Source organism: Armigeres subalbatus, chromosome 2 (genome assembly GCF_024139115.2).
Source record: "Armigeres subalbatus isolate Guangzhou_Male chromosome 2, GZ_Asu_2, whole genome shotgun sequence".
Taxonomy (NCBI): Eukaryota; Metazoa; Arthropoda; class Insecta; order Diptera; family Culicidae; genus Armigeres; species Armigeres subalbatus.
In genome coordinates, this window is record NC_085140.1 from 290260174 (window position 1) to 290277355 (window position 17182).

The 17182-nt window shown below is 38.2% G+C and overlaps 2 protein-coding genes across 2 annotated transcripts in view; one reads left to right on the forward strand and one right to left on the reverse strand.

Annotated features, from left to right (window-relative positions):
• On the forward strand, positions 1-12382 carry LOC134212388 (MTRF1L release factor glutamine methyltransferase). The gene is made up of 2 exons (XM_062690175.1): positions 1-704; positions 11888-12382. The coding sequence occupies exons 1-2, from the start codon at positions 186-188 to the stop codon at positions 12353-12355; spliced, it is 987 nt and encodes a 328-aa protein (XP_062546159.1). The 5' UTR covers positions 1-185; the 3' UTR covers positions 12356-12382.
• Positions 12366-17182, reverse strand: part of LOC134212387 (histone-lysine N-methyltransferase eggless) — an 18435-nt gene continuing 13618 nt past the window's right edge. The window contains exons 6-11 of the mRNA XM_062690174.1: positions 15393-15811; positions 14099-15334; positions 13256-14020; positions 13148-13193; positions 12810-12970; positions 12366-12745 (exon numbers count right to left, since the gene is read on the reverse strand). Coding sequence (XP_062546158.1) covers positions 12539-12745; positions 12810-12970; positions 13148-13193; positions 13256-14020; positions 14099-15334; positions 15393-15811 — 2834 coding nt within the window. The 3' untranslated portion in view covers positions 12366-12538. The remainder of the gene's footprint in view (positions 12746-12809; positions 12971-13147; positions 13194-13255; positions 14021-14098; positions 15335-15392; positions 15812-17182) is intronic.

The following is a 17182-nucleotide window of genomic DNA, read 5'->3' on the forward strand; positions in this document are numbered from 1 at the left end:
ATGTTTACTAACAACATCTACGATAGTGCAATTTTCCCTGCATGTTGAGTAATACTCAGTCTCTGCGTAGATTTTATTGATTAGCACAAGTTATATTAAATGTGAATTAATAAGTGAAAATTATTCAGTGGCTTACCATATAATTCGATGCAGCTGCAAAAGGTAACCCCGGATACGAAATAAAAATGTTTTTCACTCGTCCAATGGCACGACTGCTAAAAAGCAATGTCAACGTTAATGCCATTACCCGACAACAACTCTGTGTCGAAGCGTTAAATACCTTAACAGTACCCACTGTTCAAAGCGTAAGAGACAAATGGATTTCACGATTCAAAACAGAAAACATACCGGAAGCAGATTCATCCATTACCAACATCCTGGCACACGTACTCAAAGTGCAGTCTCTGAGCGACGTGAACGAGCACCACAAGGAGACGAAGTTGAGCGAAGCTCAACTGGCAAAGGTCGACGAGTTATGTGAATGCCGGCTAGCCCGGATGCCGATTCAGTATATCATTAACGAGTGGGAATTCCGTGATTTAAAACTGAAAATGATTCCCCCGGTATTCATTCCAAGACCGGAAACAGAAGAATTGATAGAATTGATATTACAACAGATTGATGCCCATGGGGAGATGAAGTTTTTGGAAATTGGCTGTGGCACCGGAGCGATAACTTTGTCCATATTGAAACATGCACCTCTGGTAAGTAATACACGGGTCCATTCTCTATTGGTTGATTTTGAACGATAAAATAAATTTTCATTAAATTTATATTTGACTGTTGTACAAAATATAATTTCAGAAAAAAGAGTTGATATTAAATTTGCGAAAACTCAATTAGCGTACGTTCTCTATACTGTTAAGCGTAATAACTTTTGAATAACTATGGCTCCATGCTAGTGATCAGTGATCACTACAATCAAAAGTGGCAACACTTTCCCGCCCACGACTTTTTTTTCATAGATTTCAATAGGAAAAATCATCTTCGAGAGAAGTGCTAGAACAAAAGTTATATGACATAGCTAAAATTAGTGGAAAACGAAAAAAAGGGTTTTTGATTGTAAATCAATAGTTAATTGATTGAGAAGAATTCTGAAGCATTGCGCGTGGACGCATGCATCTTAAAGTTGCTGTCATTTTTTTTCATTTTATGTTTCCGTTTTTCTTTTGATATGTTTTAGTTAATTTGAAAGTTTGTGTTAAATGTAGTTCGGCAAGTGAAGCAAAAAATAGTAGATTAGTAGGTTCAAGTGGTGCCGGTGAATATTTTTAAGCCATAAGTGTCGTGTGTGATTTGAAAAAAGAAGCCAAATTATATGAAGATCCCGTTACCAAGATAAGTTTTTACCTCTTAATATTTTCATTTTCTTTGCTCAATGAAATGCTTTGTATGAAATGATCAAAAATCCCATATTATTAACACCATAATGGAATACATTAGTTCACGAGATCCAAATTAAAAATATTACTACCTCTGAACTGTTGATCCGATTTTCTGCTTAATTATTACAAGCAGATACAACTCCATTTCTAGATAAAACATATGTATTCTGTTGAAATTTACTTCACAACAAATAAAGTAAATTCCATTTCACGATAAATCAAATTATACTTTAAAAAATTTCATATAGATTGATATAGGTTTGAAATTCACAACTTCTTAAATAATCCAAACTGTTTTCATGGCTTACAGTATTTTTATTTCTTAAGTGTTATCAACCTACAGTTTTATTTAAAAAAAAAGTTGAATACATTTCCTTTGTAAAATTCACCTCATTTTTGTAAAATAAGGTGTTTCAAAAAGATAAGACATGGCGAACATAAAATTGAACGGTTAAGTAGAAAAACTACAACAAAATTTGGTATTGTATATTTTTATAATTCATTCAATAATACAAAATATTGAAGAATTCGGTAACACTGCAAAAATATCGTTGCATATACATACGAGTAATATTGTACGGATTTTTTTGTAGAAAATAGTGTTATTAATATAGGTACAGGCATGGGATTAACTATTTTTTAATGTTATTAAAATATGTGCATGGTGCTGAAGGTGTTTTTTTTAGCTGATTTCTTAAAAAGTGTGAAATTAATGAAATTTTGGATGTCATGGAATGGTTTTCGATTCAAAATTAAGTTAGGTGAGCATAATTTTGTTCATGATTCTTGATGTTTGGGTGAGAAATCAATGTATTTCATGTACACATTGCCTTGTTACTGACATGTGAACAGATATAAGAACTGTGTTTGAACAATATTGGGCCATAAGATAACGAACAATATTTAGTGAGTTTGTATGAAATTCCATATTTTGTAATTTTAACGTCTAAAAAGGCGTTTACAATAGATATATGTACAATGGTACATATAGGGAAATTGGCGATCCATAATGAGCTGAGCAACATAACATCGTATGTTCAAGCCCAATCTTCAATCTATGTGTATCATTTAGTTAAAGGTTACCTATTATTGTATATGTTTTACTAATAATTTTGAAATTGCATAACTTTAACGGGGATTTCATTTGCACAAAATGATCCACATTAACGCGTTGAAACTTTACGTAATCATTTTTAAACATCTGAATTATTGTTTGAATCAAGAATTCAATTCAAGCGTAGTGAATAGGTTTTTTGTAATCAGATTTAACCATTCAAAATTATATACTTATCATGAAACCTTATTGCTTATTAGACTATATTTATTAGAACTTAGTGGAATACGTATTGCATTGATTGTGTTTATATTATACATTACATTTCACTGTTCCTACCTATGTGAGCTTTTATTGCAGCGGACTAAACTGGTCAATATAAGTGTGATTCAACACATGCTGTCGATGTACATATTTAACAATTTTGTTATAGGAACCTTGTAGATAAGCTGGATCAGTAAATTAGGTTATATGTTCCCTAGATCGGATTTTCTCGATGATCACCTATGTCAACCGGTAGGTACCGGTATACTATATCGTCTCTCCTACTGAATTTTACTTTCTGCAGCAATCTTCTACTGTTTTGTGCTATTTATAGAGATCAAAATCATTATCATATCAGGGGGGAAGGGGAATTTAATTTCTTTTTGCTCTTTTTTCGTTTCAGAGAGCGAGCAAAGGCGCTTAAACCCAGGCTATTAGCCAGGGCAAGGCTAATACCTTCGCCCCATCCGAGGAAAATCATCGGCAAGGATAATGGAGTGACATAAATTTCTTAGCAAAGTCACTCCCAACGTATTTCCACAAATTTTCTATCATTTGCTAATAATGATACTCCTAAACCACATACCCTACCCACCATCCAATTCCTTGACATCTATGAGGGCGTCGGTGAGTCGCTGGCCTCTCGTTAAGTAGATGTCATATCATCATTTCCTTCCCTTTCCTAGTAACGGAGAAGATGGGCGTGGCCGGCAATGATAGCTTTCATGTTTTATCATTTTGGACCCCCAATTGGATTTCCATTGAATCCCAAATGGAATTCCATAAGCAATTGGGGTAAGAAAGGTAAAGAATATACATGACAACTATCAGTATGCAATCTACGAAATACTCCGTTACAACGCAACGCAACGTAAATCAATAGTTAATTGATTGTTTTCAATAGTTTAACTACTTTTTTTTTCTTTTTTTGGGAGTTGACCAGCTGTAGTCTTAATAGACTGGTATCTCGGCTGGGCTCTCCATGTGATACACAATACTACCAGACGACTCAAGCTATGTTGCTCACTAGGTCACTGCGGCCTGGGTTTGTATTGTGATCATACCGATACATTATTATTTCTATCTACAGTCTGTCAATTATAAACCGAACAAATAATGGAAGCTCAACATGTACATAGATGTTTTCTGAATAAGTAGTTAACATGTAAATTTAATTATTAGTTACTTGGAGCGGACATTCAATACCTAATAGTAGTCTATGTTGACAACGGGTGGTACTGTTGCCATTTCCAAGTAACAATTTCGAATAAAGATGTAATGATATCATTCTGGTAGGGTAGTTTCAAAATAGATTAATTTAAGTACTATTGTAATAAATGGACACATTGAAGAGCTTCCCTTATTTTAACACGGTTGAGTATCGGATGTTGGTCAAAACGTCGTCGAGTTAATTGTATCCTATCAGTCACAGTAATGTCATATGTTAAAGTTTCAGTAGTCTAATAGTGATCATTATATAAAATTTCTGTCCAGTTGTTCCGTAATTGCTTTTTTTGGTCAAGTTCTATTCCCTTTTCTAATATTCAAACCTTTATTCACCTGTCATAAGACGAGTTTATACCATCCCATTGAATTCCACCACTTAATTGTATCTTGACAGATACGTATTTCGACCTCAACAGTAAGGCCGTCTTCAGTGTCTCGTACTTGACTCGAAGTCGAAGTCTGTCAAGATACAATTAAGTGGTGGAATTCAATGGGATGGTATAAACTCGTCTTATGACAGGTGAAAACATTCCACTAAAAAGCTCAAAATAATTTTCTTATCAAACCTTTATTATTTATTAAAATAATGAGGTCTAAAATTCAGTTATTCAGATTCAGGGTATACAATATTCAACGCATCATATGGTCTATCCTCATTTCCGTAAGTGGTCAAGTTATTAGTCTTGTAGCAATAATAGTGGTACTAGTTATTCTCTATCTTGTGAGTGCAATGGTCTCAATTAACTATTCTAAACAGAACTCTGTCTCTTATCTTTCTGTCCACCGATGGTCATGTATTTATTTTCGTTCTTTATTATTTATTTGATATCTTTAAATTTCAGTCATTTATTTTACTATCGGTCAGTTATTTTATTATAAGGTAAAGGTCAGCGAATTTGTCTTAATACGAGAAACACTAAGTCATGTCCCCTATATATCCGCTAATTTTTCTAACTAACCTAATAGAAGGAAGAGAGAAACAGTTTTTTTTGCGTTGATCCATGCAGCTAGAGAGACTAAAATAAAAAGATTATCGAGAAGATATAATAGATACATTCACTATCTCCAATGCCAAATTAGTAAATCTACAAATTCTACTTCAGCTATACGGGTACAAAATGAATTATTGTTAGCTACTACTACAAGTATAAATAGATGTATGCTATTTGGATAAGCGTTTGTTTCAGGGTCTTGTTAGTATTAGAGTTATGTTAGTTAGACCCCTACTGAGCCCTGCCGGCACCTCCAAATTTACCAATAGGCAGTTGTTGTTAGATCGTGCGACACTAACCATTAGTTAACTTGGAGGCATGGTACCTCAAGTGTTTGGTATAACTGTTGACCTTATTTAAGTAAGATGTGATAAAAGTTTCTCTACGGAGCTTATTTTCAAACCATTACCATTAAAATAACGATATTCTTGTGAAAGAGATATAAAAAATGGAAAAATATCCTAATTTTTTTAATTTAGTGTTGAACTTAACCTTTGTTTGAAAAAAGCACTCTATTAAACAACAAAAATAAAAATAAAATAAAAATCTTTTTAAGACACTTGAAATATCAACGTCAAGCCCCTTATCCATGGACAGGGTGTTTTCAATAGTTTAACTACTTATACTCAAAATTGATTATATTTGCAATCTAATGGAACCATAAAGATGTGCCGATTATCGCTTTATGTTGTTAAATCAATTCGAAGAAGGTTAGAAGGTGCAAAATTTGATGGTTTGATTTGATCTACAGACACCATGGGCGAGAGAAGGTTAACGATCAATGCCAGTTCATGATCTCACGAGAAAATTTTACTGACAAAAGTGGCATCGCCGGTAGAAATTGGTATCAAGCCCACTGAAATTCTTCCACTACTCAAGTAGATCTACCGAATGAAAAATACAGTAGAATAACAATACAATTTATTGTAACACTACTATTAATAAATTAAATTGGCAATAGATTATATTGTAAATGAAATCATAGAAATACATTAGAATGCATTGTTATGAATCATTTACTCAAATGTAAATGAAGTTTTTGCAATAGAATGTACCGGTTGTTAAGTATAGTAACTTTATAAAATCTAAGATTTTTCCATACATTTTCGTAACACAATAGAGTGTATGATTAATATATTGTTGAAATATCCGAACAAAACTGTTCAAAATACAATGGATTGTATTGTATTTGTATTGTAAAACAATACGATTTTTGATCTCTCAGTTGTAACAGCTTTACTGTTCAACAATGCAATTTAAAGGGAAAAATGCATATTTGGCGCTATTAGGCAAATATTGTTATATAGTTTATATGCAATTTAAAGAAACGTTTTAAAAGTTATCAATGTATGAATCTTATGTACGAAAATGTTACAAAAACAATTGCAAGTATTGTTACATTAGAGAAATATGTTGATGTATTGTATCCTCAGTGTGGATACAATCTGTGCAGTGTGCAACCATTAAGAAACAATATATCCTATTGTATACCGTACATTGTATGGTAATTCAATTGTTTACACTATTGAACCAATAGTACATTTTTATCCGGGCGAGAATCCTTACTGAATTAATTCATAGAAGTACACTAGAAGCACAAACTACAAGTGTAGAAACGACGCGCTCCGAGTATCTTTTAAACCAAGAGATAACTGCTCTGGATGGGATGGTAAATGTAAATTTTATTTTGAGAAAATGGATGCCTTGTCTTTCATAAATACGGGCCTGAGCTTTTTAAAAAGTATTTAACCCTTTATAAGGCAGACGAATCTAAACAATAAACTAACAAAAACAACAATAGGACACAATGTTGACATGGTATTAAACTCAAATGTATGTTTGTTATACATTAAGCAGTTCAGAAACTTTGAAAAATTGATGGGAATATAGTTGCCACTGCCCGTCAAGCGGGACAACATTGGTGGCAATGTAGTTGTCACTGCCCGGCAAGCGGGAAAACAGGCAACAACAAAAATAAATAAAAGATTTTTAAAAATTAGGTTTTACGTAAAACCAGTCAAATCAAGGCACGTTACATTTTTTGGGGAAGAGTCCTAGTCGGAAAACGCATTATAAGTGAAACAAAAAATTTTTGCGCTTTTGTTCCCAAGGGGGGACCCTTAGGAAAACAACACAATTTCGTCAAAAATCCAAAAACCAAATATACAGAAAGGCAAAGCTTTTCTTAGGCTAATCACCAGGGAATCAATTTTTATGGAATGCGCGTGCGAAACAAGCGACAAAAGCGAACCAACGACAAAGCTTTGTTTTTGTCGGAGATAATAATGACAAAGATCCGAAAAATTTTGTCAGCAACAAAAAAGAAGACAATCTTGTTGCTAACTTTTCAACCCGTTATTTTGCATTATTTCTACAGTAAATTTCAGTTTTATGCTATCATAGTTTCTGCTTTTATGGAAATATTCGAGAATCGAACAATGATTACAAAATTAGCATCGTATTCTCGGAAATATAAGAGCATGCGAGGCAAATGATTCTTGTCATATTGTGTTCGGGTTCGGATAAAGGTTTGTCGCTAGGTGCGTTTGTCAGTAACAAACCCTGTTGATGACAAAGAGTATATTGTTAGGCGTTGCCCGAATATTGATTCCCTGCTAATCACGGATTAATCTTACACAGGAGATTTAAAATAATTAATACCAACGGGAAAAAATATATCTTTGTCGTTTTTTTAACGAACTATAACTGAAAATCCTTCTTCCACTCGAAACCTACGATCTGTTCGTAAAAAAAACTGTTCTCAAATTGACATTTCAATTTTTTTATAGCTCAAATTCATCTGGGGTGTTAAGAGCCACGCAGAATGGGTACGTTTGCGTACGTTTTGACAGTTTTCCCATGGAAAAACTGTCAAAACGCACGCAAACGTATCCATTGTGCTTGGCCCATTACTAGGAAGCAAATAAAGCCACTACATGGGAAATAATAAGTGGAGCTCTTGTTAATAGAAAAAAATATAATTTGTTGGAGGCAACATAGTTGCCACTGCCTTATAAAGGGTTAAGGCGCTCTCCTCAGTCGATGTTGGAATTAGTGTTTGTCGTCGTAGTTTATTTGCATGAAAACGGACCAATCTGTACCATCGTCGATTTTGACGTTAGACAACGTCCTACTAGAAGGTACTGGGGTTAAATCAAATCTAAAATTAAGGACCGTCACGAAATCATGTAAGATTATGAACGTAAATAGAGCCTTTATCTATCGATGAATTTTGAGATTTATCGCTTCGGAAACTCTCAAGCAATTTGTAAATTTCATTGAAACTTTTGATGATTTACGATAAACTATTGAAAATTTCAATTCTTGTCCTACCCAGTAAAAATATCAGAACCAACCAATCCCGTTCATGCATTCCCAACACGGAAATCAGAATGATGTAAGTTACGGGCATTGTGAACCACCGTTTTATTTTCTTCGGGTATAAATAAAAAGGCTCATGATTCGCGCTCGCGCGTCATTTCTGTACGATGATCCACGGTGAGTGGTCACGAAGAGCGGGAACGGAGAGCGCACAGAACGATGACGTTGGTAGCGTTTTTAGCATCGATGGCAGTGGTTTTTGCATCTGTAGCGGTTAGCGGCAAACTATCGAGTGGCTATTATGCTACGTACACACCAGTCAAGCAGTTTGACGAACATTGACTCCGCCCCCAAGAAATCGCTTCGGTTGCTGCTTTGTTTGAACGTGTGTGAAGTTGTTCGAACAACCATTTGACAGTTGGCGGCTCGGTTGGAAAAAATTAAAACGGTTTGATTTTGGTTTGAGTTGTCGGGGGTGGAGTCAAGGTTCGCCGAACATGTTTGAGCATTTGTAGTGAAGTTGCACAAACCCCCATATATTTTTTGATGGTTGGTGCTCGAGTTGGTGCTTCGGTCGTTCGTGTGTGATATTGTTGGTCAAATAAATTGATTGTTCGTGTCGCTGTTGATAAAACTTGATGGATGTTTGAATAAACGGGAGGTGGAGTCAATGTTGGTCGAACTGCTTGACCGTGTGTACGTTCCATTAGAGATGTCGCAAATTAATCGATTATTTCGATTAATCGATTAATCGTTGTGATAATCGATTAATTTTGAATCGATTATTACCCAACGACTAATCGATTCAATAATCGAGAAGAATCAACAATAATCGATTAGCTACTAATCGATTATTCGGGATTTTACGACATCTCTAGTGGCTATTGCCGACGTTAGCGGCTCTCCAATGAAATTTTTTTGCATGGTTCTGGATCTGGTTTTGTTCCCAGGACCACTATTTACACAAGGGATGGTTGTTGTGTGAAGAATTTTGTACGAAGTGCAAATTAACCGCTTTGCGACGCCAGAAAATTGTCGTCCGCGTCGGAGGGAGATGCTACAAATATTTATTCGCATGGATGGCATCACTGGCAGCCAAGTGAAATTTTCTCAAGATTCTGATTTGGTTTGGTTGGTTTTGTCACTGTTTGTGACCGGGAAGGAGAATTATTGAAAATCAATCGGTTTTTTTAAGCATTCATTTTTTTTAGCCGAGGCGAATTTTGTTCAAAGTGCCAATCATAATCGCTTTGTGACAGCAAAAGTTTCCGTCGGCACCAGAATCACGAGCGCGCGTCTGAAGAAGAAGCAGCGAAAGTGTATTCGCATGGATAGAGATAAAACCTGAAACAAGTGGCAAATAATGACTACCTACTAAATTTATAATCTTGAGGGGATATCTCACTTGACTGCTACTGCTGCTATCAATGAAAATAATTTTCTAACTTCCAGTGCGCGTTGGTCATCCACGAGCATCGTCGAAGTCGCGTGTCCGTAGAGAACTACTGGTCTAAAGCATTTTGTAGATAGTCAGTTAGGTACGGCGGCGAACTATTCGATCGGAGCGTTTTGCGGAGTCGATTTCCTGCCTTGATGAGTCTCCGAATTTTTTTGCTAGTATCGTTATCGGAGGTCACCACACCACTGAGCCCAAGTACTCGAATTCTTCAACCACCTCGATTTCGTCACCATGAATACAAACTCGTGGTGGGTGGCTTACGTTGTCCTCTCTTGAGCCTTTTCTTATTATGTACTTTGTCTTCGAAGGGTTTATGACTAGTCCAATCCGTTTAGCTACGAGTGGAGATTGCTCGAATGACGTGAGAAGAGTCGTATAGCCCCATCTGAATAACATGGTCACCTCACGTGAGAATTGTTAAAATCGACTCACCTCACGTCACTCGACTCGTAGAATAAGCCTAAATAGATTATGTGGGCACGTTGTATTCGCGTCTTACCTGACGGTGTTCTGCAATACCTGACGTACGGCGAACACCTGATCTGTGGTAGAGCGTTCACTCATAAATCCCGCCTGGTACTGCCCCACGAACTCTCTTGCGATTGGCGGCATAAAATTTGGGAAAGTACCTTGGAGGCAGCGTTCAGAAATATGATTGCGCGGTTGTTGCTACAATCCAGCTTACCGTCCTTTTCGTAGATGAGACACATGACACCTTCCATCCACTCCTGCGGCAGAACCTCATCCCCCCAAGTCTTGATAATAACCCAGTGCAGGGCTCTATCCAGTGCATCACCACCGTGTTTAAACAGCTCTTCTGGTACTTGGCCAACTCTGGGGGCTTTGTTGTTTTTCTGCCAGCCGATCTCCTCCTGAATTTCCTGGAGATTTAGAGCCGGAGGTCGTATGCCCTGCGCGCGTGCTCCTAGGTTCATTACCATACCGCCACCGTTGTTTTAGAAGCTACGGTACTTAGATTTTGAACCATTGTCTGCTGCCTTGGCCTGTCCGCCCAGAGGTCGAGCGTCTTTTCTGAACAGATTTTCGTATTTGGCCTCCAAGTTACTCCTGCTTACGGGTTGAAATATGAACATAGCTTGATAACGATTATATGAAAAGTTCGCCTTGGTTCCGTTGACATGTTTTTTTTCGGATGCTGAATTATTTGAATTTGAATGAACTCAACAGTTTGAGTGGTAGAACAAGAATTAATTTATCATGAATTATTATCATTAGAGACGAGCCAGCCTAGCACTCCAAGTTTCTCTTATTAAAGGAAAAAAATTACAATGGCTTACTTAACAACTCCAACAACAACACTTTGGAGAACGGGTCGCAACCGCAACAAGCGGAGTCGCTTCTCCACGAATGTAAAGAACCGATTCAACCTAGCAAAAATAACATCTGTGGCCCATTCTGAATAGTATAGTGGTACTAACTACTAGGTCGTTCTTTTATCAAACATTTTTTCTCTGGGATGCGATAAAATTTAATTCAATTTTCAGCTGTCCAAAAGCCTAGGAAACCAGCGTCTCATCACCATTGTTACCATGCTATCATTAGAAAATTATTGAAGAAAATAATCCTTTCAAGAATCAGCCATGGAGTCGAAAGAAATGCATTGATACAAATAATATGTATGATGGAGTTAAAGCAGACATTTCATCTGGAGGACGGGCATAAGATATCGCAAGCACCGAAATTGTCCCGAAATTTCTTCCGAGATGCTTAGGAGAGCTGAGACTTTCTCATAATCTCCATAGCATTCAAAAGTTACTAGCTTTCACTCGGGTGGCATGAGTACAAACAATACGTGGGGAAGAATTGATTAGAAAAATAGATGGCGAGTTTTGGATCATATGTCTACTGTTAAGAATTTGGGTTCATCAGTACCCGCTAAGTTGCTAAGAATTTCGGAGGTTCTTCGTAGCTTAGCAGGAAAATCGCCTGTATAGCATACTGGGGTGGTGGGAAAGTAGTTGTTCTTGGAATTTGCAGCATCGCAGTGTGAGTCAGGGAAGCTGTTGCAACAGATATTAATTTACATTACACTAAAAATATGTTTTCCTGTTTTGTAATGTGTTTCAGGCTTTCTTTCTATTCTAACATAAAACGTTAATCAAGTAATCTCACCACTGCTCAAAGTTTTGTTATATTATACGTACATTCTATTTTATAATTTCAGGCGTCCGCTATCGCTTTGGACCAGAGTACATTGGCATGCGAATTAACATTGGAAAATGCTAAGCAACACAGCTTAGCCGAGAACCTACGCATTTTTAGACATAAGCTAGTGGACAAACTGCCGACGGAGCTAGAGAGCCAAAAGTTCGACATGATCGTCAGCAATCCGCCGTACGTTCCATCCAGGCAATTACTCACCTTGGAACCGGAAATTAAAATCTACGAAGATCTACGTGCCCTCGACGGTGGCCCCGACGGTTTAACCGTAGTCAAAGCAATACTAGATATAGCAGGAAAACATTTGCAACCTGCCGGTGTACTGTGGCTGGAAGTTGACAGTTCGCATCCTCCTCTGATTGAGAAGTATTTGGACGAGACTGTCCCACAGTTAGGTTTGAAATTCATGTCGTCCTATAAGGACCTATTTCGCAAAGAACGCTTCGTAGAAATAATGAAAGTTGACAAATAAACGCTCAATGTTTACGTTTGACAATTAGCTGATCTTGGTGGTTTTCTTTATTCCATACAATTATTATGTTCGTTGGCTCACGATCAAGTGTTGTCGATTACTCTACCCCGTTTACATGTAAGAACACAGACACATTGAAACTACACGCTACTAGTACTACTAACCTCTGTCAGGTATGCTGGTTTACAGCAAGCGCTGACGACAGTTCTCCGCTCCACACTGACAGTAGAGAACCTTTCCGGGCACCGATCCGACGTCGTAATTATAGTTCCACGTTAATTCCGAACCGGCCCGTACATTGCATAGGGCAAAGAACGCTACCCAGGGAAAACGGAGATCGTGTGTGTCAACAAAGACGTTTTGCACGAAAAGATTTGGATTACAGGAATGCTGGAATTGAACAAAAACATGATTTATAGTTACATAAATAAGTTTCGGGGAATTTGATTCTTACATTGAAATATCGGCCAAGATTTCCGGATTTCTTGGCATCCATGATATAGATTTGCTCGTGCTTTCCATAATACTTTCGAACTGATCGGAACTTTATGGTGGGGCTTGGAGCATCCTCCTTTGTCATGTCGGAATTCGGAATAAGATTAACCATCTCGCGTTCTGAAACAAACAAAAGCACATTACATTACACACATGATTATAGATAAAGAAGAAGTCGTATAAAATACAATCTCTGGGATTTTCAAACGATTTTTCATTGTACTTTTCTGTACAAAACTTTTCTTCCTCTTATACGAGGCTGGCAGCGAGACATTATAGATTCCTATAAGTACTTACCGTCATCTGATCCCGTTTTAGCGTCTTCCTTCTTCTTATGGGACTTCTAAAACGGAACAAAATATTATCAAGAGTTAATAGGTATTTATTTCCGTTTATGTGGCCTACCTTTTGTTCCGTCTTTTGTGTAGATGGCCTACTGTCTCTCCTAACTTGAGATCTGGTTTTTACAGCGGCGTCCGATGGATTAGAAGTCGAAGTAAAATCATCATCCGATGCAGCACTATCTTGCTTGGCATCGTAATCCGGCTCATCGCTATCTGCTTCACTGTCCGTCTCAACAACATCCGTTTCGTAACCTTCCTTCAACTGTTCCACCGTCTCGATGTAATCCAGATCTGCAAAATATTCATCACCAGCCTTGTTTTCGTTCATCTGACATATCATATTGCCCGCTTCTTCCGTCAACAGATGTCCCGAATAGATACAGATGAAACTTCCCTTGGCAACGTCGTTCAGGCATCGAATACCCCAACCACGATTGCTGGTTTTGAAAACTTGTAGCTTCGTCATCAACGGATGCTGCACGACGCGGTTCAGGCAATTGCTCTTGCATTTGCATCTGGCATTACACTCATAGATACCGGTCACTACCGGTTCCTGGAGTCGCTTGTACACATATCCGATGTTATCGATTGATGTGTTGGGATTGCCGAACTTGGCACCGGCTACCGTCATTTGCCAACATTGGCATCGACTCTTATCGATACAATCGTCATCGCAGTCACATCCACACAGGAAGTCAGAGTCCACATTCAAATTGACACCCTCTGTCGGTATGCGCTCCGTTGAATAGATGCACGGCGGCGGTTTACTGTCGTCAAAGTAGTTTACACACGGGACAGCCATGAACTCCTTTCCGTCCGAGAGATCCTGCAAATTGAATATAATTAGGATTACCCACTTGTCACACAGAATACCCACTAAAAATACAATACACTACACACTTACCGGGTTGTGATAAATATGATTCTCGATTACGTATTCTGCTAAGCAGTGGATCATCGGGTCAAAGTCAAAGTTTTCGACATTCAGCGTAGCCCTCGTCATCCGTAGATACATGTGGAGCTCATACATATTTCTCACCCTGCGACCACAGGGAGCTCGATACACGACGAACACCTTCTTGTAGCGCATCTTACAGAGCTGTCGTTCCCACCCGGAGAGCAGCGGTTTCGCCATCGGGCTGTATGATTTAAGATTGTGAGTTATTTTGAACAAACAGCTCGGATTACATTCGTGCGGTTTGTATTTCAGTGGTGGTAAATGCTTCTTGGCAGTGTAGTAGACTATCTTGCCCTTCGGTCGGTCATCCTCGCAGTAAATGGTGGAACTGTTCATGAAAACGGCAGAAGGTTGAGAAGATGGAGTCGGACGGTGGAAGGTGCTCTTCTTAGCCACAGAACGGTTGGCCGAGTCGGCTTGACTCATTTGGAGATTCTTGAGAGCTTGAAGGGCCTGCTCTTGAGGAGTGTGGGTCTTTTTAGCTTCTTGCTTTTTAGTTTGGTCGGCTTCATCGTCGTCGTCATCTATTGTGATGTATTCTATGGAAGGTTCATTTCTCTTCTGGAACTTTGAAAACTTGTTGCTTGCTTTATTCAAACTAAGAGCCTTCTCCTGATACAAGGGACCGAGTCGAGTTGAACCACGGTAGATCCACTCATATCGGTTATCGTCTGGGAAGTGCAGTTGCACTAAACTGGCATCAATGTCAATGACTTTGGCATATATCCATTTTCCCTTCCATTCTGTGATTATGCGCTGACCAACCTTAACCTGTACCATAGGTCGCTGCGAGCGATAGTTCATTAAATAGTTTTTAATAAATTCCTGCGAATGTGGGTGAATGTCCGACCAGACTTCTTTAGATTCTTCGCAAACTACACGCACATCTGCATGCGTAACGTACTGCGCATAGCCGTCATCGAAGAAGATCAGATACCGATTGCGATTATATTTCCCGAAGGACTCAGCGATGATTCCCGGATAGTATGAGTTGCCCTTGCCTTGTTGAGTTTTGACGGTCGGTTGTGTGGTTCCTGCATCAAATCGAGCAATCACTCGAGTTCCTAGTGGAAGTTTCACATTGAACGAGTGTCGATAGGCAAGATATTTGGCCGGAACAACTTTGATGGGGGCACTGCCGCCTCCTTGGTTATAGAGAAAGTTGACTTTGTAGAGAGATTTCTAGATGAAAAAGAAACAATCTTTAGCAATTTTAAATATCAGAGGAGACACGACTTACATCGGCAACCGTGACCGCTTCGACGACCTGACATTCGGCCCAATTGCTGAGCAGTTTGTGCTTAACGGCAAAGTAGAACTGTCCAACGATAACCGGAGGGCGGGAAAATTCGTCCTTAGCTGACGACACTGAGGACGCTGAAGCTTGGGTTCCTAGTGTCACCTGACCTGCCTTACTCTGTTGCTGCTGTTGCTGCAACTGCTGCTGTGTTGCTTGACTTAGCGGTCTCTGGGGGGAATACTGACGATTGACTTGAATAGTTTGCTGCACTAACGATTGACGGTTGTATTCCGTTTCAAAGATGTTGATCGGAGGGAGATCCTGGAATCTGGGCCGAGATTTACTGTACAGCTGCAAATGAATACGATCGACCTTACGCTGCAGTTGGTTCAATTCGTTATTGATCTCATCGGAAAGTTCTGAAAATAGAATAGGGGTAAGCATTTTTTTTATCGTCGTGTGAGGTAAGATGACTAATATTGTGAGTTGTAACATCTTTAAGCATATCATGTTCACATGTTTATTATATAAGGGATTTACAAATGAAAATAAAATATCAATTCTTTTGTCCTACTGATCCCGGGTAGAGGTGAAAAACAAGCTAATCTATATACATTAAAATGAATTTCTGTCTGTCTGAACCTTATAGACTCGGGAACTACTCAGCGATCGGTGTGAAAATGTGTATGCAAAGGTTTTTAGGGCCGGGGAAGGTTCTTAAGCTGTTTCGAGGCACCTCCCCGCTTTGGAAAGGAAGGCTTCTATACAAATGAAACACCAATTTCTTCATAACTCGAGAAATAATAAAGCAAATGGAACCAAATCTGGCATGTGGAGGTGTTGGAAGGGAAGTTATGCTTCTGTGGTGGTTCGAAGCCCCTTCCCTTTCTGGAAAGGGGGGCTCCCATACAAATTAAACAGAAATTTCTGCATAACCCGAGAACTAATCAGAGAATATCAATTTTAGGCGAAACGAAGTTCGTCGGGCTAGCAGACATAAATAATAACAATTTTTACTATGATATCAAGCTTTGTTATTTTTATCCTATCTACAAATAACATAAAATAACATCCCATCGACACATTTTCGTATGATAGCAAATTTTTTAATTTATATGTTGTTGTTATATGTTGTATATGTAGGAGTAGAACAACAAATAACAAACCAATTTTGCAAAATTCGTAATTTATTTATCATTTAGAGCAGCGGTTCTCAACTTGGGGTACATGTACCCCTGGGGGTACCTTTGCTGGCCGATTGTGTGTACCAATTTTGCAAAATTCGTAATTCATTTATCATTTAGAGCAGCGGTTCTCTACCTTTGCTGGACCGCCCCAGGAGGTACCTTGGATAAGAGTAATGGCGGATATATTTTTCTTCTTCTTCTTATTATTATTATTATTGGCATTACATCCCCACACTGGGACAGAGCCGCTTCGCAGCTTAGTGTTCATTAAGCACTTCCACAGTTATGCGAGGTTTCTAAGCCAGGTTTACAATTTACAATTCCCATAAAAACCTACTGATAAAGTTTTGATTTTTTTTTCTAAAACTGCATTGCACATAATATGCATGGCGAACAGAAAATCAAAGACTTTTGAATCCTACCCACCCAACCAGCACAGTGTATTAAGGGCTGTAGGACGAAAGGTCAAAATGGAAAACGTCTTATGAATAAACTTTCAAAATCTTAAATGTAATCTCCAAAACAAGACTAAATGAGACAAATGAAACAAAATGTTGAATAATATATTACGAATATGCTTTTGCACTAAAATCTATAGAATCT